General features: G+C 33.8%; 1 protein-coding gene across 29 annotated transcripts in view; it reads right to left on the minus strand.

The window, feature by feature from the left end:
- The window catches only part of LOC132790740 (longitudinals lacking protein, isoforms F/I/K/T-like), a 75,854-nt gene that overhangs the window by 31,326 nt on the left and 17,643 nt on the right, over positions 1 to 26,885 (minus strand). For 3 of the 29 annotated variants that reach the window (XM_060799390.1, XM_060799388.1, XM_060799389.1), the window contains exons 6-7: positions 4,163 to 4,486; positions 1,266 to 3,031 (exon numbers count right to left, since the gene is read on the minus strand). The exons of 13 other annotated variants lie outside the window; for them this stretch is intronic. In XM_060799390.1, the coding sequence (XP_060655373.1) occupies positions 1,689 to 3,031; positions 4,163 to 4,486 (1,667 nt within the window). In that variant the 3' untranslated portion in view covers positions 1,266 to 1,688. Of the gene's footprint in view, positions 1 to 1,265; positions 3,032 to 4,162; positions 4,487 to 5,157; positions 5,505 to 6,791; positions 11,283 to 11,427; positions 11,630 to 13,318; positions 14,902 to 15,636; positions 16,285 to 16,774; positions 18,309 to 19,183; positions 19,936 to 20,857; positions 22,052 to 22,099; positions 23,595 to 23,635; positions 24,157 to 24,306; positions 24,494 to 24,903; positions 25,287 to 26,885 lie in introns of those variants that run through there. 13 more of the 29 variants (XM_060799410.1, XM_060799412.1, XM_060799405.1 and 10 more) reach the window with 13 other exon arrangements.

Here is a 26,885-nt window from a genome sequence, read left to right on the forward strand (position 1 = left end):
GTACTTATATAGAGCTGTTTGTAGTTCCTTTTGTTCCCAAGTTATTTTCCCATCTGTTGGTCACCTACAAAAAAGAGAAATATATTAAAAGTCGTGTCAACTTTGGTGATTCGTGTAAAAAAGTAAATTTCTTCAGCAGTTGAGGGATTCATGTCGAACGTCTTCCTGCAAGAAAGAGAAATATATTAGTAGTGTTTCTTTTATAAAGTTTTTCCATATAATACATCTAAAAGAAAACAAGTTTTTTGTTTGGGATTTATTTTTTTACGTTTATTTTACAACTATTTCAAAATATATACTTTCTATAGATCTAATATGTATACATAATAAATGTTTAGCAATGAATTAAAAGTTGTACACACCATCAATTTTTTTTTTTTTTTTTGGGGTTTTTGTTTTATAATATTTTCCATGTAAATTATGTAAAATTCAATAATTGAATTGCCATTTTTTCCTCTTGTTCGTTTTTTTATTTTTCCGAAAAAAATATATGTATATATTTTTGTAAAAAGTTGTGAATATATTTAGTCATATACATGTAATTTTGCTAAATTGTTTTATTTATTTATATGTATATATTTTTCATTCAGTTTCGATTCAATTTTACACGCAATATTTTTCCTGAATTTTTTCTTCGTGTTTTTCCCAATTCTTTCGTCAATTTTTTTTCTTTTTTTTTTGTAAAATATTTTCACTACAATTTTGTTATTAACTTTTGTTTGTGTTATGTAAAAAACAACATTTGACAACGTATTTATTAGTAAGCCTCCGATTCAGACTATTTTCTTTTTTGTTTATGTATATTTGAATTAATTTTAAATTTTTATTCTTGTTGTCACGAAATAAAAATCGAAATTATTTGTGATACGTGTTTAATATAATTAAAAACAAAAACACACTGTGCACTTTAACATTGGTTTGCATCTTTTTTATGTTTTGCATTTATCTTAAATACTTGAATATTCCCATTTGAAATATAGTAATTTTAAATATTAATTTGTTTAAATCTTTACACGTATTTATATAGAAGATTTGCTAGGTACTGTACTTTCTGCGAAGACATTTAGATGTTGTGTTAAATTTATGCTTGAAGTTTATTTAAAATTTAACTTATCGAAATCTAAACTAATATGTATATTTTTTTTTGTTGTATATTTTTCTTTTTTCATTTTGTTTAAACATAATTCTTTGTGTTATTTCCATGAAAATACTTGCACATGATTCTGGTATTTTTAATATTTTTGTAATTTTCATAAATTTTACTCTTGTTTTTTGCTGTTTCGGCTGCAACAAACGCTATAAGAAACGTAATTTTAAAAATTACGCAAAAAATGATGAAGACATAAATTAAAGCCCAAGTGAAAAAAGTTCTTTGCAAAGATTTGTGAAATGGATAATTCATAATTAAAACAAAACATATTTGAACTTAAGCAAATAATCAACAACTAAGCAAATTGCATTAATTTATAATGCTCGAGAAGAATCAAAAATAATATATAATATATATATGAATATATTGTATAGAAAGTCAATAATGAAAACTGGTTTAAGCTTAATGAAGAAATTATGAATATAATTCTAATATTTTTTTTAGTTTTTTGTTTCGCTTTGTTGCTGCTGTTCTTTGTGTTTGCATTTTGTTTTTATCGTTTTTTGTTTGTGGTACTCACTGTCCTCAGTTCAACGGCTTAGATCTTACGTCCCCGCTTGCTCTCTAGTTGGGGCTTCTCTGGATGATGCTTGCGCACATGGACACCGAGATTGCCACGCTGCTTGGCCTTGTAGGTGCAGTAGGGACACGGATGACACGGCTCCTTGCCACCGCACTCGACATTCTCGTGGCGTCGCAACGTCGACTTCCAGCGATACTTTTTGCCACAATGACGGCACACATAACGCGACTCTGGGTCATCGCAGGGACCCAGTGAGGAGTCGCTCAACGAGAGTTCATAGGTCATGCCACTGGGATCGTTGCCGGCATCGGATTCCTCTTTCATGGGTCGCGTTGTCAAGATGGTGTAACTCTTGCTCGAATCGTGGACGCCCAGCTCTTCGGGTATGATCGTCTCGACGCCATCATCGTCGTCGGCCTGCAGCTGGATGTGATGATGCTGATGCTCCTGTTGATCCTGCGACTCCTGTTGCTCATGTTGCACCTGAACGGTGCCCTGATGGATATGATGCGTCTGCAGCTGTGTGGCATGAATGTGATGCGTATGCGTCTGCTGATCGTGCTGATGCACCTGCAACTCTTGCGGCTCATGCTCAATCGTTGTGATGTGCGTCTCACCGCCCGTCGTCTGCATGTGCTCGGTAATCTCGGATGGAGCGAACCCGATGCCAATCTTAGTGCCATCGGGCAGCTCAATGTCATCGATTTCCGCATACTTCACCAGATCACTGATGATCGCCGCCGATGCATTTGGATTGTTCAAATCGATTTCGCTAATCTCATACTTGGTGCCATCGGCGAGCTCATGATGCTGATGCGGTATCGCCTCGTGGGTCTCCACAATCTGCAGATTGCTCACAGCCGGCGCAATGATCTTGCCACGCGAATATCGAATACGCGACGCAATGTTTGGCTTCTGCTCACCGATCTGCACATTGCGCAGTCCCACCAAATTGATCGTCTGTCCCGGATGTGCTGTGATTATGCTTTGTACTTGCTGCGCAGTCGTATGCAACTGCTGATGATGTTGCTGCTGTTGCTGCTGTTGTTGTTGTTGCTGCTGTTGCTGATGGTGTTGCTGCTGCTGCTGCTGATGGTGATGATGATGCGATGTCTGCGGCACCTCTTCAATGTGCAACGTCTGATGCTGCTGCTGCTGCTGTTGGTGTTGCTGATGATGTTGCTGCTGCTGTTGATGATGATGTTGCTGCTGCTGCTGCTGTTGCTGTTGCGACTCTTGTGGCACGTGCTGTATGATGTGGTGCGGATGTATGATGGTAGTTGTGCCACTGCTGCCGCTGCCACCGTGCGTCGCAATGGTTGTGGAGGTCGGGATGATTTTCTTAATGTTGATGAGCTCTGAAAGTATGACAAATATAAACAATTAGTAAGGAGTAAACATTTTAAAAAGAAAATGTTTAAATAACAAAAAGTTTAAATAAGAAAGTCTAAATAAAAAGAAATATAAATATGAAAACATAAAATTAAGATAACAAATAAATAAAATAAAATAATACAAATAAAACAAATAAATAAGGAAACGTGTTATATAAAAAGAAACAATTTTTTCTACAACTTTATTTTAATTTAAAGCTAATTTTCTTAGGAGTTTTGTTCGTAATAAACATAAAATGAAATAACCCGATTATTCTATTCCTATATGCATAAAACTGAATACCTTAAGTTTTGTTTTAGTTTTTACAAAAAAGATCCATATATTCTAATTCTTTAGTTATAAAACTGAGTCCTTTAAGTTTTGTTTAAGACTTTTAATTTCAGAAAAAGAAAACGAATATTCTATTCCACTTATCAATCTTTTGTATTTCCATTTCGAATAAAACATAATTAAAGTATCTTTGATATGTAGCGAATATTTCTTAAATCATTAAAAATTCAGAGATAAGCAGATGGAAGTTATTGACATCAAAGTTATTATAGCATTAAATTGGAAAATGGAAACGTGTTTTATAATTGTTTCTCCATAGTTTAAAATTTAGATTATTATTGGAACTAATTTGATTTTAAAGACTAACAATTTAGGCATAATTTAGGGAGGATCTTTTGGAAAGCTTTCAATGTGTATTTACAAGTTTTGTAAATATTTAATTTTGTGAAATATTTTCAAGTCAAATCATTTAAAACTCATAAAAACTCATTAAGGAAAGAACTCTACTCTAGAATAGAAGCTAGATTTTATGATATGGATAATATAGCACATTTCCTTTTAAAATCAAAGATATAAATATGGTTGGGTTTCAATTTCAGATTTACATTGGCATAAAATGATACAATTCCTGAATTCTCAAGAATATTGCAACTTATTCGAATATATTAATGAATCCCTGCACTAATCAAGACAACAGTTTATACAACTCGAAAAAGATTAAATAGAAATAAGTTCTCTAATAATCTAGACAACAGTTTATACATCTTGGAAAAGATTAAATAAAAATCATTACTCTAATAATATAATTAAAGAAGTAAACTTACCACACTCGGATGAGGGCAATTTGATGGGCGTATTGGTTAATGTGGTCAACGTGGGCTTCACATCTCCGCTGTGCGCTGCGGCATTGAGCAATTCGGTGATGGTTTGGGTGGGTTGTCCAGCTGGTCCAGTGACTGTAACCGCTGCGGTTGGTTCCTCCTCCCCGGCCAACTTGGCTGCTGTGATGTTGCCCAACTTCTTGACGTGCAACACGAATCCATCCTTGTTCTGTGTGATGACAATATCGTTGCTCTCCAGCAGGCAATCGTCGAGTTCGAATTCATCGGGTGGGCTCTCGGTTTGCTCGGATTTGTCCTGTTTGTTGGCTGTGGAATGGAACACAAGCAAAAGACGGGGGCGGGCGGGAGAATGGAAACAGGGGCGTGGCGACAAAAAAAAAGAGAATGCAATTATTAGTGATTGTTCGGGCTTGGCACAAGTTTACCGCTTCTTAAACGTAGAAGAACACTTTAATTATATTTCATTTAATTTTATAACTTTTATAACTTTAATTTTATTTCATTTATCTGCACTGCGCTCAGCTCAAAAACGTGTTGCAAAAAACAAGCAAACAATTTCTGTTCGTAGCTTAAATTTAATTTGTTTCATTTTTTTTTTTTTTGTATTGTGTGTGGTGCTGTTTGTTCTTAATAAACTTAAACACCAAAGCCAGAAGGAATAAAAAAAAATAAGTACAAGACAAAAAAACAAGAATTATAAATATAGTAGAATATAGAATAAACCGTGGCCCTTAAGTGATTAAGGTAAGGTAACGCATTGCTTAAGTTCTAAAGAATTCAATAATGACACATTTCAATTTTGTTGCAAAAGGCAGTTTTTATTAACAATTTGAATAGAATGGCAAGTTGCAAATTTGCATAACTAATTTCGACACGTTTTTTTTCCGGTGCTTCAAACTTACCTGTGGCACACACACACACACACTTTTAACACACACTTAACTGAGATATTGAGATCTGTTTATGCTTAATAATCAATCATTCATTCCACATCAGAGCAACTTTCCACCAGGTGGCGCCTCAAAAAGGCCACGTGCTGCACCTGCTGTCACCTGATCGGGATGCTGTGTCTTCATGTGCATGTTGAGGCTGTGCTTATAACGTGCCACGTAGTGACAATGCTGACACTTCTCCGTTGGCAATCTGCCGCACTCGAAGCGCAAGTGGCGCCACAGATTCTTCTTATAGGTGTAAGCCTTGTCGCAACGCGGACACGTGTGCACACTCGACTGCTGTGGCGGCACCGTCTCTGCGGTGGTGGCATGCAACATGGCAATCTTGTTCAGCGATGTCACCGATTTCACCGACAACGTCCAAGTGGTCTCTAAAACGTGACAGCAGAGAAAAGTAATAGGTTAACAAAAAACATATTCAGCGAGAATTTCATTAAATGCAAAACTAAGAAAACAAAAAAAAATATAATTACGAGTTACAGATTAAGGATAATAATGATGCAAGATGGTGATGATATGATATGAGAAGATAGAGTAGGAGCTATAGAGAGAGAGAGAATGAGAGAGGCAAATGGAAGGAACTCAATAAGTTTTGTCGCGTATATTAAAACTACCAAGCAACCAGTTTGGCAGAGAGAGAGGCGATAGAGTAGAGCAAATTTGGTTGGTCTCTTTTTTTACTGAAAAGCTTACAAAGAGAGAGAGAGAGACAAATACACAAAGGTAACTAAAATACAATCAAAAAGTTTAAACTAAACTAAAACTCAAATTCAACTCAACTTGGAAAATTCTTTTCGAAATCTTACCAGCGCTTAAAATTAAACACAGCGTCGTAGTTTAAAGAGAAAACCAAAAAAAAAAGATAATTTACACACACAATTCATTCAGCATTTTTAAAAGTGACGCTGTGAGTAACTGTAATTCCTTGAAAAAAAATTCCATTCTTAAACATAGTTGCAGGTAGTACCGTCTACTATGTAAATAACGGTAGCAATTCGTATTCAAATTGACCTGACTATTCAAAACTTAAACATTAACATATAGTAAACAAAATAAATATTATTCCTAATAAGTATCTTCAGTTTTTCAGCGCATCTGTAAAAATAGAAAAAGAAACATTTTGTGATTAGTTAACAAGAGTTCTGATAAAAGTTCTGATTGATTCCAACCCAAGGACCCGAGAATAAAAAGATTTGTATATTTTTGTTTTTGTTTCTTTTTTTTTTGGGGTTTCAACATTTCAATATCAATCTTTATTACGTTTTTTTTTTGTTTTTGTTTTTGGGTTTGTTTTGTTACCACTTTGCATCAAATTCAAACATGTTGTGTATATAAACAATGCATATATATAATGCCTTTTCTTAGTTCATCATTTCATATTTTGCAAAAATAACAATTTTCTGCTTGTTGTTCTTGTTCTTCTTGTTATTATTGTTGTTCTTGGTTGCATTGTCTAAAAAACAGAATCTCAAATTTGTTCTTTACATATAATATATATTTGTTTTTGGTTTTTGTTTTTCTTTCGACAACATTTTTTTCGTTTAATGCTACGTTGTTATTATTATCGTTATTATTATTACAATTATTAATAATATTAATTGTTTTGTTGTTGTTCTTCTTGTTTCTGTTGTTGTTGTTGTTTTAAGGTACTAACAATATCAGCTTCGTCAATGTAAGTTGCGTTTGCTTTTCTTTTTTTTTTTTTGCTTCATATAAATTTGTTTCATAATGTTTTTCGCCTTTTCCTTGGTTTTATTTGTTTTTTTTTTTAACAATAAATATATGTATATGTATTGTATATATATATATATATATATTATATATAAACACTTTTTAATTTTCTTGTTTTTTTTTATTTTTAATATTATGCTACAAAAAATAAACAACATTCGTTTGTTACAATTACATTTTGTTTTGTTTTTGTTCTGTTTAATTATTGTTTTATATGTCTGCTCATTTGGTTTTGACTATATATATATATATAATAATATATATATACGTATGTATGTATGTATAATATTCATTATATGGCAATTTTGTTCCAAATACACTTTTACTAAAACTTGTTCTGGGGTTTGTTCATTTTTCATATTCTTTTTCTTGTTTTTACTTTTACTTTTATTCTTTCTTTCTTTTTTATGTATGTATATATGTCCTTGTATATATGTATGTGTATATATATGTATGTGTTTTTTGTTGTATATATATTTTTTGGTTGGTTTCTTTGGAGTATATTTTGTAACTTATGCTTTAGGCTAACATTTTTCATTTTCATTTTCATTTTTTTTTGTTTAGTTTTTAAACTAACTTTTATAAATATTAATTAACAATAACAAGTTAAAACTTAATTATTAAATTAATGAACAAAAATCAAAGAGAATTTATATCAGTATAAATGTGGTTGTGTGTGTAGGTGTGTGTGTGTGTGTGTATTAAAAACAAAGCAACAAAAATTAAAATAAAAAACATTTAATGTTTCCTTCCTCTTCATTCTTTCATAATTTTTTAACTCTGGCTTTCGAAAAAAATTAGTCTAAGCTTTAACAGCGCAACAAACAATGAAAAATTAATAATAATAATTTAGCTACTTCAATGAACGCGCAAACATAAACCTTAGTTAATTAGTTTAACAAATTATTTAGTATAAGCTAAATAAATATATATATTTATTTATTTCCTTCATATACATTTTTAACTAATCTTATTAGCCAACGAATTATTGACAATTTGTCTTGCGGTCCACGATTAATTTTTTTCTCATTTTTTTTTTTCTTTTAACATTAATTACGTTTTATATTTCTTTTTTTTTTGTATTTTTTTGGTACTTTTTCAATTGACACAAATTGAACACGCAAGACAAATTGTTAATGCAATTTCTGTGAGCTAATTTGAATGTGGCAAATTAACAAACAAATTGACAGAAATCAATTGTTAATGTCATGAAAATTTGCAATGGCTTTTTTTTGCACTTTTATTCTTTACTTTATTTTATATTAATATATTTTAGTACTTCATTTTCTAAGTATAACTTGTCTAATTTCAATTCGAGTTTCAACTGTACTTCATGCTATTGTTTTTTCTTGTTTAAATGTTTAAACTAATGCTGCAGCTCGCCTCAAAGCTACGCTTTTTGCATTGCTTGCCGCATTGCCTGCCGCATTGCTTGCCACATCAGTGCTCTTAAATATCATTTTCATATATTATTTGTTAATTTTCATTTATTGTACTTTTCAACTATGTATTTGACTACAACAATATAACATAATTTATTAACATGCAACAAGCAAACGAAAAAAAAAATAATAATTAATGATGTATATTAATAGAAAACAAAAAACAATCAAAAGAAAACAATTAATTAATCTGTGTGTTTCTTCTTTTTTTTTTTTTTTTGTTAATAATGTTTGGACCTAACTAATGCGCATATATATATATACTAAAAATATATATATATATGCATAACTTGTATATATAAGTGTTTTTAGTTGCACTTTAACTGCCTGCCTTAGTTGTTATATATATATTTCTATATTGGTTTTGTTTTGTTTTTTCCTTCATCATTATTATTATATATCCAATTGTTTATATATATTTTATATATATATTTTTCATATATGTATATATTAATATGTATAATTTCAATAATTTATTACATTTAAATTGGTTTAATGGCACTCTTAGCATTTTTAACTATGTTTCGGTTTCTGTTTCTCGGTTTCTCGGTTTGTGTTGCTGTTGCTCTGTTCCTATTGTTGTACAATTAAGTTAAGCAACTCTCAAGTTTAAACCAATCGAAAATTAAAACTCTGTCTGAACAAAAAACAGTGAGTATATCATTTCTCTCAGTGTGTGTAGAACTTATTTCTCTTTGAAAGATGATTTTTTTTTTGGGCAGCATTGAATTTTGTTATTTCATTTGGTTAATGCTGAGTTGAATTTCTACAATATTATTAATATTAATTTCTTTTTCTTTTTTGTTTTGTTTTGTTGTTTGGCGGAGTTGTTTCCAGTTACGTAATGGCACACATGTTCTGCACACATATTCAATGCTGCCCCTCCCTCCCTCCTTGGAGATACACACACACACAATCAAGTTACAAAAAACATTTTTTTGTAATAACAATGACGCTTGATTTCTTTTTTTTTGCAACAACAGACAACAAATTTTGCTAACATAGCATATTATAATATTATAATAGATGAGTGTAGTTTTCTGTGTATGTGTGTGTGTGTGTGTGTGTGTGTTGATGTGTATAAACTTTTGTTCTTTGAACCAACAAATCGTTTGGCCTCTTTGCGTTTTTATTCTAACTAAAAAATCTCTCACTTTCACTTTCACTTTTTCTAGCTGCATTATTTCTCTGTGTAATAATATTATATAACAACAATTGAATACCCTTTGCATGCTCTTTTTAATTGAGTATTTGTTTTGAAAATGCTTTGCAAAGAGTATTAAATATTCGGCTAGCCGAAGTTCTATCAATCTTTCAACGTTTTTGTTTTACTTTGTTTTATAACAAACATTCACATTCGACATATGTATGTGTAGGTGTGTGTGTGTGTGTGTATGCAACATATATGTATATGTATAACTGTATATAACGATAATATATAGTATTTATATGCATTTAACATAACATACATATATGATGTTTTGTTTTTGTTTTTGTTATTCTGTTTAATTGGTTTAGTTCTATTTAGTTTAGTTTTTTGTTGGCTTTTAGCTTCTTCTTGTTCGGTAATAATTGATAATTGATGTTCATTGTTATTGTTGTTGTTGTTCTGTTTTTGCAATAATATATTAGAAATATATATAGATATATATTTGGCAACAAATAAACACAGTACGTTGTTTTTGTTTTTCTTTTTTTGCATTATATGTTTCTCTCTGTTCTCTGCGCTTCACACACATCTTCTCCTCAATATATTATTATTATATTTATTATTATTATTAGTTCTGGTTTTTTTTTTTATAATTACATATTATTTACTTTGTTTATCGTATTTCTTTGTTAATTTCACTAAGTTGCTCTTGCTTTGTTTTTGCACTTTGACTAAAATTACGTAGTTTTGGTTAGTTTGACTAAAATGTTGTTGCTCTTAGCTTCCTTGCCTCTCCTTCCCCCCCGACCTCATCCGTCGTTGCATGTGCCTCATCTCGTTAGTAATTTTTACTAGCTCACTTTTCTAACTTTCACATTTCATTTTTTTTTTTTTTTTTACATTTTTTTCATTGGTTTTTTTGTATGTTGTTTTTGTTCTTGTTGTTGTTGTAATTTTACTAAAATTCTATAAAACGTGTTGCACTGACTGCAGCTATACATATGTATATATGTATAATATAGATGTATATGTATGTATATATATATATAGATCTATATATATCTGGTTTTGTTTGTCTAGCTTGTTAAATATTTTATAATAGCTACGCTTTCATGTTTCTCGCATTTTGTTTCATTAACTAATTCTGCTTGTAATGCTCAGTTGTCAACAATAATTCTCAACTTGTTCTGGTTCATACAATATTATATATCATAATATGTATATACTAGTTATATATCTATATATATATATGTGTATATATATGGGTTTTGTTTTTTGTTATTTTTTGTTTTTGTTTTTGTTTTTTTTTTTTTGTTATAAATGATGTGGCATCCAATAAATTCGTTTTGTTGTTGTTATTTGTAATTGTTCTTGGTTTAGCTACTTTGTCTCTCATCTATATGGTAGTATATATATTTCTATAGCTGTATATATGTATATGTTTTGTTTTTGTTTTTTTTTTAATCATTTACTATAATTTCCATTGCTGTTTTTTGTTCTGTTGTTGTTGTTTGTTGTTATTGTTACAATTTGTTAAATATGTTTTGAATATTTGTTGTTATTATTTTTTTTTGGGGTTTGTTGTTCTGTTCTGCTGTTGTTGCTGTTTTTTGTTTTGTTTTGTTTTTTTGGTTTTGCTCAACAAAATGTTGCACTTTGCCTATGCGGATAACGCTTATTCTATTTGATTTTAAAGAAAACATTATCTCATAAGTAATATTTGACACAGACACCGGACTCAAGGTGCCGCTTTAGGTGGGAGCTTTGTGAAAATGCTTTGCCGCACATCAGACAGCGAAATTTTTTTCTGTCCACCACATTCATATCTACAGAGAGAGAGAGAGAGACGGAAAGATTCACAAAATAGTTTTAGATCAGAGATCAGAGAATTCACAATTCACAGAGATCCACACTCAGACAGACAAATAATATGGACTATAAAATATATATATAGAGATCGAAAGAACTCACCTGATATGTCGTTGCAATGAGCTGGCATCCTTGTAGCTCTTCAGGCAATTGAATCTAGGGCATTGGTAGCGTCCATCTGGATTTATGAATTTGAATAAATCCGAAAATTTCAGCTCATACCAATAATCACGGATCAATGAGTGCGCCGCCGTACTCGATGGTGGAGGCGTTTGGCTGGAGTTCGAGGCGTAGCTGCTGGGCGCTATAATAATAATTCAAATCGAAAATCAAAAGAGAAAAAAAAAACGGAAAAAAAAAACCAAAACGAAATCAAAGAAAAAAGAAGAAGAAGAATAAGAGAACATGTATCAGACATTAGAGTTACATTTGCATTATCCTAAAAGAACTACATAAAGAGAGTTTTCGGGCCAAAAAGATCGATTATCGATATTTAAGAAAAAAAAAAAAACAATTCCAGAGATGATACTCTGAGATCTCCACTTAGATTTCATTATTTCAAATACAAACAAAAAGAAGAAAAAGTAACAAGATCTTTTTGGTAGATTATTAGTTATTAATTTCGGTTGAAAGTAAGTTGTTGAAATTAAAAAATATGTAAAAATAAAATTTATAATTATAATCGTAATAAAAGTTGTGATATTTACAGTTAGTGTGTGGTATGCAACAGTTTATTGTGTACATAATTGCTTGTTGTTGTTCTTGGTTGGTTGGTTGATTGATTGATTGATTGTTGGTGTTTATTTTTTTTGATTTTTTTTTTTTTTTGATGAAGCATATGTGAGGCGGAGGCTGTGATGCTGATGCAGTTGCGGTGGTTGATGATAAGAGGCAGCAGCTGCTTTATAGACTTAGAGGAGGCTTGCGATATACTTTTAATGAGGCGATGATGATGCATTGATTGATTGATCTGGTTTTTCTTTTGTTTTTTTCTTTTCTTGTTTTTTTTAATGGCTGGAATGAAACATGTTTAGTAATAGCGTAAAGTAGTCAAAGGCAAATGCAAACCCGCAGAACTAGTTAACTTAAATGAACATTTTTGGAATATCTATATAATCAAAAAAAAATAAATATAGTAAATAACAATTTGATTTTGTTACAATTTTATTCAGTTACATACAAAAATAGCGGTATATATAATATATATTTATAAAAATACGTCTTAATTATGCTCTTTGACAATGTGTATAAAAATAGTATTTGTTTTTTTTGGTTTTTGTTTTGTTTTTCAATTTATAAGAAAATATAGTTGTATATAAGTATGTGTGTAAGTGTGTGTATGTGTATGATTGATGACTTAAACGTAAATGTAGTTGGACAATTTATTCGTGGAATGAATTTTGTTGCTGTCACAGTTCAATTGTGATATGAGCATTAAATGAAGCGAGCGAATGAAAAGAATCGTGCATCTTTATCTTCTGCCTGCCTAACAGTAATCTCTATATAAGTATATGATTATCAACTGAAACTTGAGCTAATATAATTGTTAAAAAACCAAGTGCTCAACGGGTTTCGTTAAAGGCTAAACTTCACCTGAGCTGAGCTCTTGTTTCGACTGTTTTGTTTTTATTTAAAAAATGTATATATATTTGAACTATTTTTTGCTGTATGTAATTGTTGTTGTTGTTGTTGTTTAAAAGTTGTACTGTTGGTTGCATTCATTTGTATTTGCTGAGATCGCTTTTTGCTTGTTGTATGGCTATCATATCATAGTTTAAGTTTAAGTGTATATAAATATATATATATGTAAATGTATCTCTATGCTAGCAAGGAACTTATAATTTTACAGCTCTCAAACTAAGCTAAATATATAATTTTGTTTTTCTCGCTTTTTTTCTTTCTTTTTAGTATAATACTTTCTTTCCATTGACTTGCTTGGCTTTGGCCTTGTTCTTAACTAGACTACGTATATCAAAACAATTTTGTTTAATTCTTTTTGGTTTTTTTTTTCTTTTAGGAATGTGATGTTACGAAACTGCCTCTTTTAGTGCAACCTTCTCTCCTCCTAAAAAAAAACAGTTACTACTCTCAGTAGTTTAGTAAAATATTTATAACTTTTTTTGGTTTTTTTTGCTTTAAAATGCTTTTGACTTAGCTTCGGTTTCATTTTCTTTGGACTTGCGTTTTTTCTTTCTTTCTTCTCTTTTTGTTTTGGCTTAAAGTGTTAAAAAATATATGTTTTAAAATTAATCTTATGAAATTTTGCTTAGAAACTAACAAATGTTTAAATGTAAGTTTGTTTTTTGGCTGGTTTTTTTTGTTGGGTATTGCAACGCACAAATGTTAAAGTACAATAACTTTTTCTTGCACCATACAAATTAATTCAAATGCGGGCCAAGAAGTCACAACACTTTTTTTTTTTTTTGAAACTTTGGCGTCGCATACAATTTGCATACTTTACATAAATTTATGCAAATCACATACACAAAAAATGTGAAGTGAAAGTTTAAATATGCAAAAAAATCAAATAAATAAAGCGAACCAAAAGCAAAAAAATAAACTGCAAACAAATTGACAAGCAACAATATGTGCTTTGCTTATAAATATTTTCTTTCATTCAATTTTTAGTAGACACATTTTGTGCGTTGCGGTTCCCAGTACTTATCAAATTATAGTTAATGGACTTTTGTAAATCGAACCGAATATTTAGATACCCTTGCAGTGGGTAGAATATATGATGAAATCTGTGAGTTGTTTGATAATGGGTGATTCAAGTGTCTTAGGAGAGCATTGAGAGTGGCAAAGGGAAAGGAAATTTGGGATCTTGAAGTTCTGGAACTTTTAAGATTTGATAATGAACAATATATTAAAATGGTAGATCACCTTTTTAATCAACTTGTTGAAGGTTTAAAGTGTTATGATTAGAAAAAAATAATAGAATTTCATTTCCAACTGTTAGTTTTTATGTTATGCTTAGACAAAGTGATCAAATTTCATTTCTTAAAGTTAGTTTTTTTCTTTAAAGGTTTCAAGTTTTGATTATGATTAGAAAAAGCAACAGAATTTCATTTCGCATATCAGTTCTTTCTTTAAAGGTTTAAAGTTTTGATTATGATTAGAAAAAGTAATCAAATATCATTTCGGATAATCAGTTCTTGAAGTTTTAGATCAAATAGTATAAACTTTGAACAGACAAATTGAAGGCATTATTATACGTTCTTTATAATGTCCCCCATCTGCAAGGATATTGAAAGTGCGGCTAGCCACACGCTGTTTTTTTTCTGGGTTCTTTGTAAGCTATCTCTTATGCGGTTTCCCATTTGGTTTGTATGCTGGCTGCCTGCATTTGAAATGCCAGCGGCAGAAAGTCCTTTTTCATTTTGGCAAAATGCGTTTTAATGTGCTTGGTTAGATTATCGCTGCGCTTGGCCGCATAATTGCAGCTGGGGCACTGAAATATTGGACGCTCTGTGGTAAAGCGGCACTCGAATCTTCGATGGCGACTCAAACTTTTGCGTGTCTTGTAGGATTTGCCGCATTGATCGCAAGCGTGTTGATACCAGGTGAGCACAAAATCTGTAAGGAAATTTTGTTGTTTGGTTTTTTTTTGGCCCACACAGCGCGCGCGCGACAGACAGAGAGGGAGAGACAGAGAAAGATGGAAGAGAAGAGAACAGCACACAACAAACACAAAAGTGTGAACGAAGCAGATGTGCGAGCGTGTGTGTGTGTGTGTGTGTAGGTGTGTGTGTGTGAGTGTATGATATTGATGAAATTTTGATGTTATACATAATGGATATGAGAGTAGTTTATTTTTATCGAATTAATTGTAATTTATATCTTATGATCTGATGACTGAATTTTGACTGAGTTTTCATTTTCTTCGTTTTCTTTTCTCTTTTTTTTTTGTTTTTTTGAGCAAGTCAAACTACATGGAAATCAAAACAGAAAACTTAAAACGTAAAAATATATATAAATACATAAGAATTATTATATATACATAAATGCATTCCACATAAAGCTTAAATATATTTGACGGGTAAAATCAAAACGTGAACACAAATCGAAAATCAAAAATTATTGTAATAAGAAACGAACAATCGAATAAGTTTGCTTAACAGTTATATCGTAAATAAAAGTGTCAGGCACGCCCACATAAAGATATAGAAAATAAAAATAGAAAATAACCCACATAGAGCATATAAACGCAGCTTGAATTCCGTAGCTCAAAATCACCCAAAAGGGAAATTGAATTACGGAACACGAAGCTGTAGTGTAAGAAAAACATCGAGTGTTAAATAATTTATTTGCTTGTTTTTGTTTTTTTTTGATTGAAAGACACACAAATACAATATATATATATAATATAAATATATTTTTAAAGTAAATTCGTAAATTGGTTTTTGTTTTGTTTTTATTGTGAGTAGCGCAAGGACAAGACACAAAAGCACAAGACGTTCCACACAAACGCACACACAGTTACACCCACACACACACACACACACACTCTGACAGCCGCTGAGGATCGAGGCATACAAATAGGCGCATGCTGGGTGTGTGTGTGTGTGTGTGCGTGGTGTGTGTATGGTTGTGTGTGTAAGCGTATTGTATGTGCGACTAGAACAAGTATAGAACCCATGTACTAGATATATATATATATAGTAGATAGAGAGTGAGTGAGATAGATATAAGTTTCAAGAAATGAGACGCAGACAGCATAGATATATAGTATAGTATAGTATAGTAGATAAATATATGTATATATACGCATAGTTGTAGTTGTATGTGTGAGTGACAGACTTTTTGATTTGTGGTGTTTTTTTTTGTTTTGTTTTTTGGTTGGTTGTACTGGTTACAGGTTACTGTGGTACAAGACTGACTGTAATATGGATAGCTGGGTCCTAGAACTGCAGCCAGTACCGAGTAGTAGGTAGTAGTAGGTAGAGTAGAAGAGTTTATCTAAAAGAAATTTAGTAATAAAAATAGGTTAGTGAAATTCTTTGTACAACAACAACAGTTTCTTTTTTTTTTTTTTTGAGTAAAAAACCAAAACGATAACAAAAAAGTGGAAAATTTTGAATGAGTGTGAAAAGCCAGCTATAAAAAAATACAATTGAAAATAGTTAATAAATTCTTTTTTCGTTTTCTTTGTTTTTTTTTTCTTTTTGTTTTATTCAATTAATAATATAAATTGTGGGTTTTTTTTTTGTTAAGTTTTTTTTTTTTTTTTTATGTTGTATTTTATGGTAAAAATATAAATATCATTATATTATTTTAAATAATTCACATACACTTAGCATTTAGGTATACATTTTGGTGGCATATCATTTGGAATAAGTGCTTAAGTAAAAAACATCTTAAAATTCTGATTATGTTCGTTTTTGGAGTTTTCGCTTTTTGGAATTGTTGAGTATTTTGCTCACGCTTGAGTATGTTTTTCTTTTTTCGATTTTGTTTTTTGTTTCTGTCCCTCTTTGGGTTCGCATAGCACATCAAAAATCATACAGATTTGATTTCATGGCATCACTTACAGTTAGAGTATCAAAAAATGCTTAAATTCTAACAAATAGTTTAATGGAAATAGTTTTAGTTTTTTTTTTTTTGGAATGACTTAAGCAATACAAATTCGTGACGGTTTTGAGTTTACATATTTTGTGTTTTCTAGGATAAATAGTACCGTAAGGTTTCATCTCAACTGTGCAACATTGTAATACAGTTTTTTTTCGTTTTTTTTTTTGGGTTTAAGTTTTTTTTTTTTTTTTTTTGTAAGACACGTTTCGCTGACTAAGGAGAGCACGCAAGAGAAAAAAAAATAGAAAACATGATAAAATAAGTTACATAAAATAAAAAAAATTAGCGCTGGAATGTCTAAGATATTCTGAGATTCAATTCGTACGTAATATAAGATATTCTTCTTTCATTTGAAGGTGATTTAAGCAAAGCAGACACAAATTAAAATTATGAAATTAAATATATATGAGAATATTCAATTGATATTTGTTTTGTTAATAAATACAATTAGCATTTCTAGGTTTCTAGAGTCAAATATATACTTTGGTTCGAGAAAAAGATGAATGAAACACAACTTTAGTTATTGTTGTACGCAAATGGCATAGTGTTCATCAAACGCTCCTTGAGCAATGAATTCGATATGATCTGCAGACCCAGCTTCATGTTCCACTCCTCATCGAGCAAAGGATGCGGTGGCTGCGTCTTCCCCGGCGTCAATGGCTCCGGCTTGATGCCCAGCTCAGCGGCTGCTGCCAACTCTGCACTGACACTCGCTTCGCTGCCATTGTTATTGGCCGCTTCAGCGGCTGCAGCTGCTGCTGCTGCGGCGGCGGCAGCTTGCTCCTCGACAACGGCGGCTGCTGCTGAGATGGCTGTAATGGCACCCGTGAGTCCATACGTGGGTATGGGCATCATGTGCGGCGGCAACGGAGACGTGCAGCGTGAACCGTCTTGATTCTCGTCCCGCTCGTAGTGCTCCTTGCGCAACGACAGATTCTCCGGTATGGGACTCTCACAACCATTGTGCGATCCGGCGCTGCCAACGCTCGCGCTATCGCTATGCCCGACTCCAGCATGTAGTTGACCACCACCACCACCAACTCCTCCTCCTCCTCCTACTGCTCCTACACCAGCTAAATCCAGTTTCATATCCAGTAGTCCGTTGCTACGTGGACTGCTCGTCCTTGAACCGCTGCCCGTTGTCTGCTGGGCAATGGACGGCGGTATGCCGTGCTTGGAGACCAGATGCCTCACCATATGGTATTTGCGGCGGAAACGTGAGCTGCAGAATTCGCAATTGAAGCGCGGTGGAATGCCGATGCACTCATCGCGCATGTGTCGCTGCAGATGCCGTTTGCGCAGATAACTCTTGTTGCAAACGGCGCAGGGGAAACGCTCATGAGGATCACCGCCATCGCGATCGTGCTTCGAATCGCCGCCAAACACGCTGTGCCCAAACTCATATTTCATATCTACGTGTGGTTATTTTTTTTTTTTTTTTTTCGATTGTTTTGTTGGTGCATTGTTTTTTGATTTGTTTTTTTTTTTAGTTTAGTTTGTTGTTGGTTATTAATTTGTGGCATGTAGGTTATGATTGGTGATAGATTTTGGTGATTTCGTTTGTATTTTCAATATGAATTTGTGTGTGTTTGTGTGTGTTTTTTGGGGGGGTTTTATGAAATGAAAATGAAAAGAAAAATAAAAAATATTGTGTGAAAAATCATAAACGCAAATCCCTTCAAAAAAAAACTGTAGTTGTACAGTTTTTTTTTCGCTGTTTTCATCATCTTGTTGTTGGTTGTTATTTTGGCTTAACTTAAAACTAAACTTAAATTTCTTCTTTTATGGTATTTTTTTTTTGTTGAAAGTTGAATAGAACTGAATACTATATAACTAAAATTACAATTACAATTTCAATTTGACAAATACAAAATAATAATAAACAATACGACAAATTATTTTAGCTACTCTACACAAATTCAAAGAAAACAAAAACTGTTTTTCTCGTTTACTTGACCAAGTTACAAAATATACTGAATCAAATGAATACTTAAAAAAAATATCTATCTATCAATGTTTAACAAATTTTACTAGTTAGTTGTTTTTAGGGAATAAATATAAATTGTAAAATTAAATTTATGATATAGTTAAAAAAAAAAAAAAGTGGATTTGTGTGTTTATTATTGTTTGAACCACAAACGCGCGCTGTAAATTCGTATTTCGATCATTTTTTGTTTAGTGTTAGAAAAAACCAAGTTTGATTTCAATAAATAGTTGTACACATATATTTAACTTTTTCTTCAATATTTTTTTTCGATTTTTTGTTTTTCTCTTTTTTAGCTTAGCTAAACAACATTGGAATGGAATTGCGTATATACAAAAAAGTTTTGGAGAAGAGATTAGAAGAAGATTTCTACGTTTTCTTCAGCTGATGTATTCCATGCTTTTGTCGCAGATGCAACTTCAAATCGTAGCGCCAACTGCAACTAAAATTACAGAATTCACAGTGAAATTGTACGCTCGGCTTTTTGGCTGCTGCTGCCGCAGTCGCTGCAGCTGCAACTGTTGCTGCTGACGCGACTCTGTTGTTGTTGCTACTGCTGTTGATACTGCTGCTGCTGGTGTTATTGCAATTGTTATTGTTGCGCTTAACTGTTGCTGCCGCTGTTGGCAACAACATGCTCGAGTTTAGCAAGTTAGCCAATTGAAATGAGGCTGCTGCTGCAGACATTTGACAGCCGCTGCAATTGCTCGCATTGCAATGCAACTTGTTGTTGTTATTGTTATTATTGTTGTTGTTGTGGGGTATGGTTGCATGTGTGCCATGAGCTTCACCACTGCTGTTGTTGTTGTTGCCACATTTGTACATTCTACGTATCGTTACCTCCGGCTCATAAACCTCACGCATTTCAGTCACATTTGCTGTTGTTGTTGCCACCTGACAATTGTGGTTGCTGCCGCTGTTGTTGTCGGTGTTTATTGTTGTGGCTGCCGATGCTGCTGCCGTTGTTGTTGTTGGCGTCTTTGTGGTTGTTGCTTGCTTGCTGGCAGCTGCTGCCACAACAGCGGTGGCAAAATTACAGTACAACGTCCGTAAATCTGTAAAAATTGTGGATTGGGTTGTTTTTTTGGGCTCAAAAATTTGTCGTCTTTTTTGTTTTTTTTTTTTTTGCGAAGAGAGGGGAGGAAACTTAGAGCGTACGTTGATTGTGTTGTTGTTTTGTTTTGTTTGTTGTGGTTGTTGATGCGTTTTTGTGTGTGTATGTGTGTGAATCGATGTGAAGTGGAGTGTGTTTGTATGTGTGTGTGTTTATAATTTACAGCTACTTAATTGGATAAATGATTAATTAGGCGCAACTCTCACACACATTAAAATTAGAGTTAATCATTGATTACGAACTAAAGAGCAGAAAAATTATAATTAAAGAATATTACTTAAGAAATTATGCACACCGCGCCGACCGCCATTAATTATTATATAAATTACACAAATTATTTCGATTCCTTTTTGTTTTTTGCTTGCATACTTCTTGCTGTTTCTGTTTTTTGTTTTGTTTTTCTTTTCTCACATGAAAATCATAATTTGTAATAAACTTAATTTAATTACACAAACTTCTGCACCAAAATTTTACATAAACTTTTCGTGTGTAAATTAAATTTGTTATTTACCAGTTTCATTTCTCAATTCAAAAAAATATATATATGTATGTATATTCATAATTGAATTAAACTTAACGAATTTGTTGTGGTTTGTTTTACTGTAGATTTGTTGTAAATTGATTTTTTGGAGAGGGAAGGGGCGAGTGTGTGTGTGTTTTGTGGTGTGGTGTGTGTGTAAATGAAACATGCAATTTGTTCGATTGAGAATTGAAAAACACATTTTGTATCTTCTGTAAAAAATTGCATTTATTATTGTAATTTGTAATTTGATTTTTTTTTTTTTTCTTTTCGTTTTCATTAGTTTTTTAGTTACTTATTTTTTTCGTACATTAATTTGTAAATACAAAAAAAAATAATTTCAACTTGAATTTTGATTATCGCTGCTGGAAATATAAGTTGATTGAATTATAAGAAAGAATTGCACACAAAATACTTTTCGGATTTCCAAAGAAAATGCAAAAGTAAAAAATGCTGCCACACGCTGCGCTCTTTGGTTAATAATGATTAGTAGAAATAAATGATCGTATAGCTTTTTTGTTTTCTTTTGTTGTTGCTATGCATCCGTGGCGTCTTTTCGTTGCACTTTTCCCCCTTCTTCCCAGCCATCCCCCCGAAAACCCTTGTCACCAAAAGAGAGAGAAAGGATTTCAACAATTAAGCGTTGCTGCATCGCTGCTGCTGCTGTTGTTGCTGCCATTTTTCGTGGCTTTGGCAACAGCTGCTGCGGCAGCCAGAACTTGCAACTGTTGCTGCTGTTGCAATTGCTTTTGCAACTGCTGCAGCGCCTGCTGATGCAACTGTTGCTGATAGTAACTGCTATCGAGGGACTGTTGTTGTTGCTGGCCATCATCATCATCGTTATTATCGACCTCATCATCATCATCGTCGACCACAAATGTTTGCGGTTGTCGCGACTGCAACTGTTGCTGCTGTTGTTGCTGCTGCTGTTGCTGCGAGTCATCGATAAACTCGTCCAGTCCATCGTCCAACATATCCAGATCAACAATATCGCCGGCTGTTGACGTCGCTGTCGCTGCTGCTGCTGTTGGCTGCAGGGCTTTGGCCGCAGCGCGTTGCTGACGCTTGAACAGCGAACGCATCGCAATTTCCGGATGCTTTTTACGCACATGCTGACGCAAGTGATCGGCTCGCTTGGTGCGATGCCCACACACCGAACACACCATCGACTTGCCCTTGCCGCACTCCTGTCGCAAATGGCGACGCAGTGTGCCATGGCGTCGATAGGTTCGATAACACTGCGGACAAGTGAAGCTCTCTTCGAGCTGCAAGAGGGCGCCACTTGAGCTGCCGAGCATCGATTGAAAGTTATCGAATTGCGGTGCTTGAAAATGTGTTGTTGTGCTTGCTGTTGTTGTTGTTAAGCTGCTGCCTGTTGCAGTTGCATTTGCTGTTGTTGTTGAGGTGCTGCTGCCCTGATAATGTTGTAAATGCATATCGCTGAAAGTCTCGCAACTATCGTCCTGCTTGCAACTGCTGTTGCTACTGTCATGTTGTTGTTGCTGCTGCTGATGCTGATGCGTTTGTTGTTGATAGCCTGAAATTTGTTTTTGTTTTGTTTTCTTTGGTACATATTTTTCGCATAATTTCAGTTTCAATAATTGCATATGGATTTTCTGACTCAAGTTAATAATTGTTTTTTTTTAATTTGGCATGCTTTGGGTTTTTAATTGGTTTGTTTTTTTTTTTAGTGTAAATTTCTGCTCAGTTTTCAAGGCAAAAACAAGCAATGATTAGTTCGTTATCAAAATGCCATTAGAATTAATTTTTTTTTGGATAAGCACTATTTTTTTTAGATTTAATTTTGTTAATTTCTTTTTACGTTGAATTAATATTTTTTTTAGATTTGTTTTACGCGTTTTTTTGTCAAACAAAAACAAATTTCAAACAGGCAAAAATTAAATGCAATCAGCAGCGCAGACAGGTTAATAAAGTAACAACGAAATAAAATAAATAGGAGAAGAGAACAGAGAGTTGAAGAGAGGCAGGAGCAAAGTCACGTTAAGGAAACAAAAGAGAGGCTTTACCAACATGTCGCCAAGCCTCTCCTGATGTATTTTTGTGTATGTGTGTGATGAGTTGGGGGGCTTAAGTATGATAGAAAGAGACAGAGAGAGAGCTGACTTTTAGTGGCGTTTTAAATGAGAGTATGATTTTGCTTATGAGTATGTGTGTAAGTGTGAGTGCAAGACGTATTCTTTGGGCAGGCATAGGAGCAGCAAAATAAGTAGGAGAGAGACGAACACACACAGGCACGTGGCACTAGCATTCAATACGAGAAAAAAAAACAAACATTTGACTTTCTTTTTCATTGGTTGATTGGGACTTTTCGGATCTGTAGCTGTCCTTTGTTGTCTCGTCCGTGTTTACATGTATGATATATGGATGTGTAAATGGGTGTGTTATTTTCAGCCTGACAAACAAAAACACTCTTCAATTCGGAATTCGACTGTCTGCTGGCAGCAATAAATTACGCTCTTTAATCATAAAAAATACTCTAAAATATATATATATATGTATGTTTATGTATAAATAGACGTATATGCAAAGTAATTTTTGGGTTCGTATGAGCGAGAGCGAAAAAAAAGAAAGAAGAACCTAACACGAATATTTGGTATGATGCTTCTTGACCTTGCAGTGGCGATTCAATGAATCTTTACGCTTGAACCCAGCATCACAAACGGCACAACGAAAATTCTCTAACATGCCGCACTCGAACTCTAGATGGCGCTTGAGCGCCGAGATACGCGAATACGAATTGGGACATTGTGGACACTGCAATTTGCCATCGTCTCGTTGGTCTGCATTGCGCGCTAGCGTCGCTGCCGAGCTGCTGCTGCTGCGCTGCATTAATGGCGGCGACAATAATTTTTGACCAGCAGCCACCCCCGTTACAGTTTTCCGTTTACGTGATCGCAATTTGCTGCGTCGCATTGCTGTGACTGGCACTAAGAGCGGCGACGATGGCGACGGTAGTAGTTGTGGTTGTGTTGTTGCTGGTGGGGGAGGCGATGGCGATGGTAGCTTCATCATGGTGTCTAAGTAAAACGATGCTTGAGTTATGCTCAATTCAAGCAAACCTGCAATGAAATTGTGTTTGTGCACGTGAAGAGCGCAAAAGAGTGAAAGAGAAAATGATAGAGAGCAAGAGCTAGGTAAAAGCTTGTTGGATAGCACGACGACAACTTTAGCAGCATTTAAATTTCAAAGGCAAACAGCAGCTCTAATTTCCTGTGATACAAATTACACGCATACATTTTGCTCAAAGTTGGCATAATTTATTACGCTTAGAGAACAACAAAAATGTTTTGCAATTCTATACAACACTACAACACCACTCTTAGGACTACACTAAAGAGAGCGCGCACTCTTTTCATTTCTATTCCCTTAACTTATTCTTTCTTTAGCATGCCCTTGTGCACATAGTAATAATGATCTTGCAGCTTGAAATTATAGTGAAAACCTCGACCGCACATGCGACAAACATATTTCTTGGGCTGATTGCACTCTTTGCGCATGTGACGCGTCAATGTACCCAGCACCTGATACCTGCGACCACAAGTCTCGCACACATAAGGCGCCGCCACAGCTGATGTTGTTGTTGCTGCTGATGCTGACGGCACTGCATCCAAGGCTGCATTTCTAAAGAGAAACAGAGACAACAACAAAATGGCACTAATATAGAGTAAGCAAAGCAAAAACTTCAGCAAAGAGAGTCAATCATCAAAGAGAGAGAGTGAGTATAACATTGAAAGAGAGTATGCAAAATGAAAACAAAAGAAGAGCTTTTACCTGCGAGACGATATCAGTTTAGTGCTGCCCAATTTGCGTTTGCGCCGGGACTTGTTGCGTGTGGAGGCTGAGGCTGAAGCGGATTGGGACTGGATGTTGGTGGTCGAGGAAGAGCTGCTGCTGTTGGCATTTGCCTTTCTTCGAGTAATGCGCTTTGAGCTGCTGCTGCTGCTGCCACCTATGGCTGCTGCAAGGCAACAACAAATATATGCCAGAAGAAACGACAGATGGCGGCCACACATTGTAAAAAGAGAGAAGAGATAGAAGAGAGAGAACATGGCTCAGAGGCTTATGGCAACACATCAACATCAACATCAACAACATCAAACTAGAACAATCTCTAATATTCTAACTTCTAACTAGACTATCCCTATAAAAAGCTCTCGCTGGCTTGCCTAACACTTCTATAGAAAAAAGCTCTTAAAACGCTTTCGCTCACTCATCTGCAAAGTTTAAACCGAATTAAATTAACTTTGGATTTGAGTTTAAAATTCCGTTTTATTTGTTGTAATATTTTTTCTGTATTTTGTTTTTGTAACAAAAATATATATGTAAATTGTATGTGTGAGATACATATAAAAAAAATAATAAGAATATATTGTTGCATTAAGATCAGGCACTGAGCCGATGTGTGTGATGGTAATGATCTTGCAGCTTGAAATTATAGTGAAAACCCCTGCCACACAAGTGGCACACATATTGCTTGGGCTGATTGCACTCTTTGCGCATGTGGCGCGTCAACGTCGAAAGCGTTTGATATCTGCGACCGCAGGTCGGACACACGTGCAACGACGGTGACGTCGACGACGACATCGCCGCCATCGCCAACGTCATCGACATCGACGTCGACATCGATGACTGTTGATGATGATGATTATGATGACTACGACGCTTTTGCTGCTGCTGTTGCATCACCATCGATCGGCTGGACTTTCTTCGGGCATTGAACTTTAAATTGCTTGGATGCATCAACATCTCTTCTGAGCACACAGCAGAGCAGAGTAAGAGTGAGAAAGGGAGAGAGAGAGAAAGAGACACACAAATAGAGAGTGGCTTTTAAAAAGCAAAAAGCAAACAAAAAAATTAACACAAGAATCTGCTTTTAAAATACTCCTAACTAGCATTCGTACTATAAAATATTCTTTTCTAATGAAAAAAGCTCTTTCTTAAACGCTTGGAAAAAGTTTCGACATAATTGTTTGTAATTAAAGTGTTGCAAGTACAAGTTGAAAGCAAAGTAAAGCCCAGTTTAAGTACAATAACCAAACTACAAAGTAAATATAGATGGGAGTGTGTGCTACATACATTATACATATTGACAAGAGAGAGAGAAAGAGAGGGGGAGAGAGATAGAGCTTAATTCAATTTTAAGATTAATAATAAACAATGTAAATTGTTTGTTTATTTTTTTTGTTGTTGTTTTGTATAATTGATAATCGTATAAACTAGTTTACTACGACGCAACGATGCGACGTCATGAGTTTTTGTACAGTTATCACCAAAAGCTTTAATAAACCGTTGCAGCCTTATAAAGCACTTGATAATTGTGCTTTTTATAGGCCAGGCCAAGCAGCAAAATCACACGCACGTAACACAAAGTGGGTCAAGGCCAAGCAAACAGCTTTCATTGAGACTAAAATCACACCAAAAGCGCGCCAGCAATATTAAAATCCCACCAAGTGAAATCCCTTTCTAACTGCCATCCTTTCCCGAAGCGAAACATTTTTCAGTGTATTTTTAGAAGACAGTTGAAAACTGGAACCATTAAAACTTATATAAGAGACATTTCGAATAGATGACATACTGCAATTCTTAGAAAATCCATTAACATGCGCGCAATGAATAATAAAAGTAGATTTTGTGTGTGTGTGTGGTGTAGAGAATTATGTATTCTCTTAAAAAGTGAGAGATCACAACAAAAAATAAAAATTAAATGCTTACTTTTTTAGACAATAATGCTAATGAATCTGGAAATTCCAACAATAACGCAAAACTGGTTTCGGACTTTTTTGCTATTGCAACTAATAAAACACAAAAGAGAATCTCGCACTCATCAACTACTTCATCATTGACAGCATCAAACTGCATAGCGGCGAAATAAGGGAGAGAGGAGACAGCATTATCTTCAGAGAAACAATGGCGCAAAAACAACAAATCACCGCAAGCTGATTAAGAATCTCATACACACTCACACACACAGAAGGAGAGACACGAAAAAGTGTAGAAAAATCTTTGTCCGACCTTGAACTTGAACGAATCTTTCGAGCTCTTATTGTTGCTTGCTTGATGTTGTTGTTGTTGTTGATTAACAACAGTAAGCTGTGACTACGACTATGATGATATTTAAGCCGGGGGGAGAGATAGAAGAGCGAAGAGGCCATATAAATTATGGGAAATCAAGCTTTCGAGGGAGAGACACTCTAAATGTGGTTTGACAAGACAAATGACGCACATAAAATGTGATGCAGAAAATATAATATGTACAATATGTACAATATTTTAAAAAGAAACTAACTGAATATTCCGCCTCCTAAAACTTCTTTCTTTTTCTCGAGAACAGATAATAAGAAATATAAATT

This window comes from Drosophila nasuta, chromosome 3, assembly GCF_023558535.2.
Source record: "Drosophila nasuta strain 15112-1781.00 chromosome 3, ASM2355853v1, whole genome shotgun sequence".
In the NCBI taxonomy this organism is placed as follows: domain Eukaryota; kingdom Metazoa; phylum Arthropoda; class Insecta; order Diptera; family Drosophilidae; genus Drosophila; species Drosophila nasuta.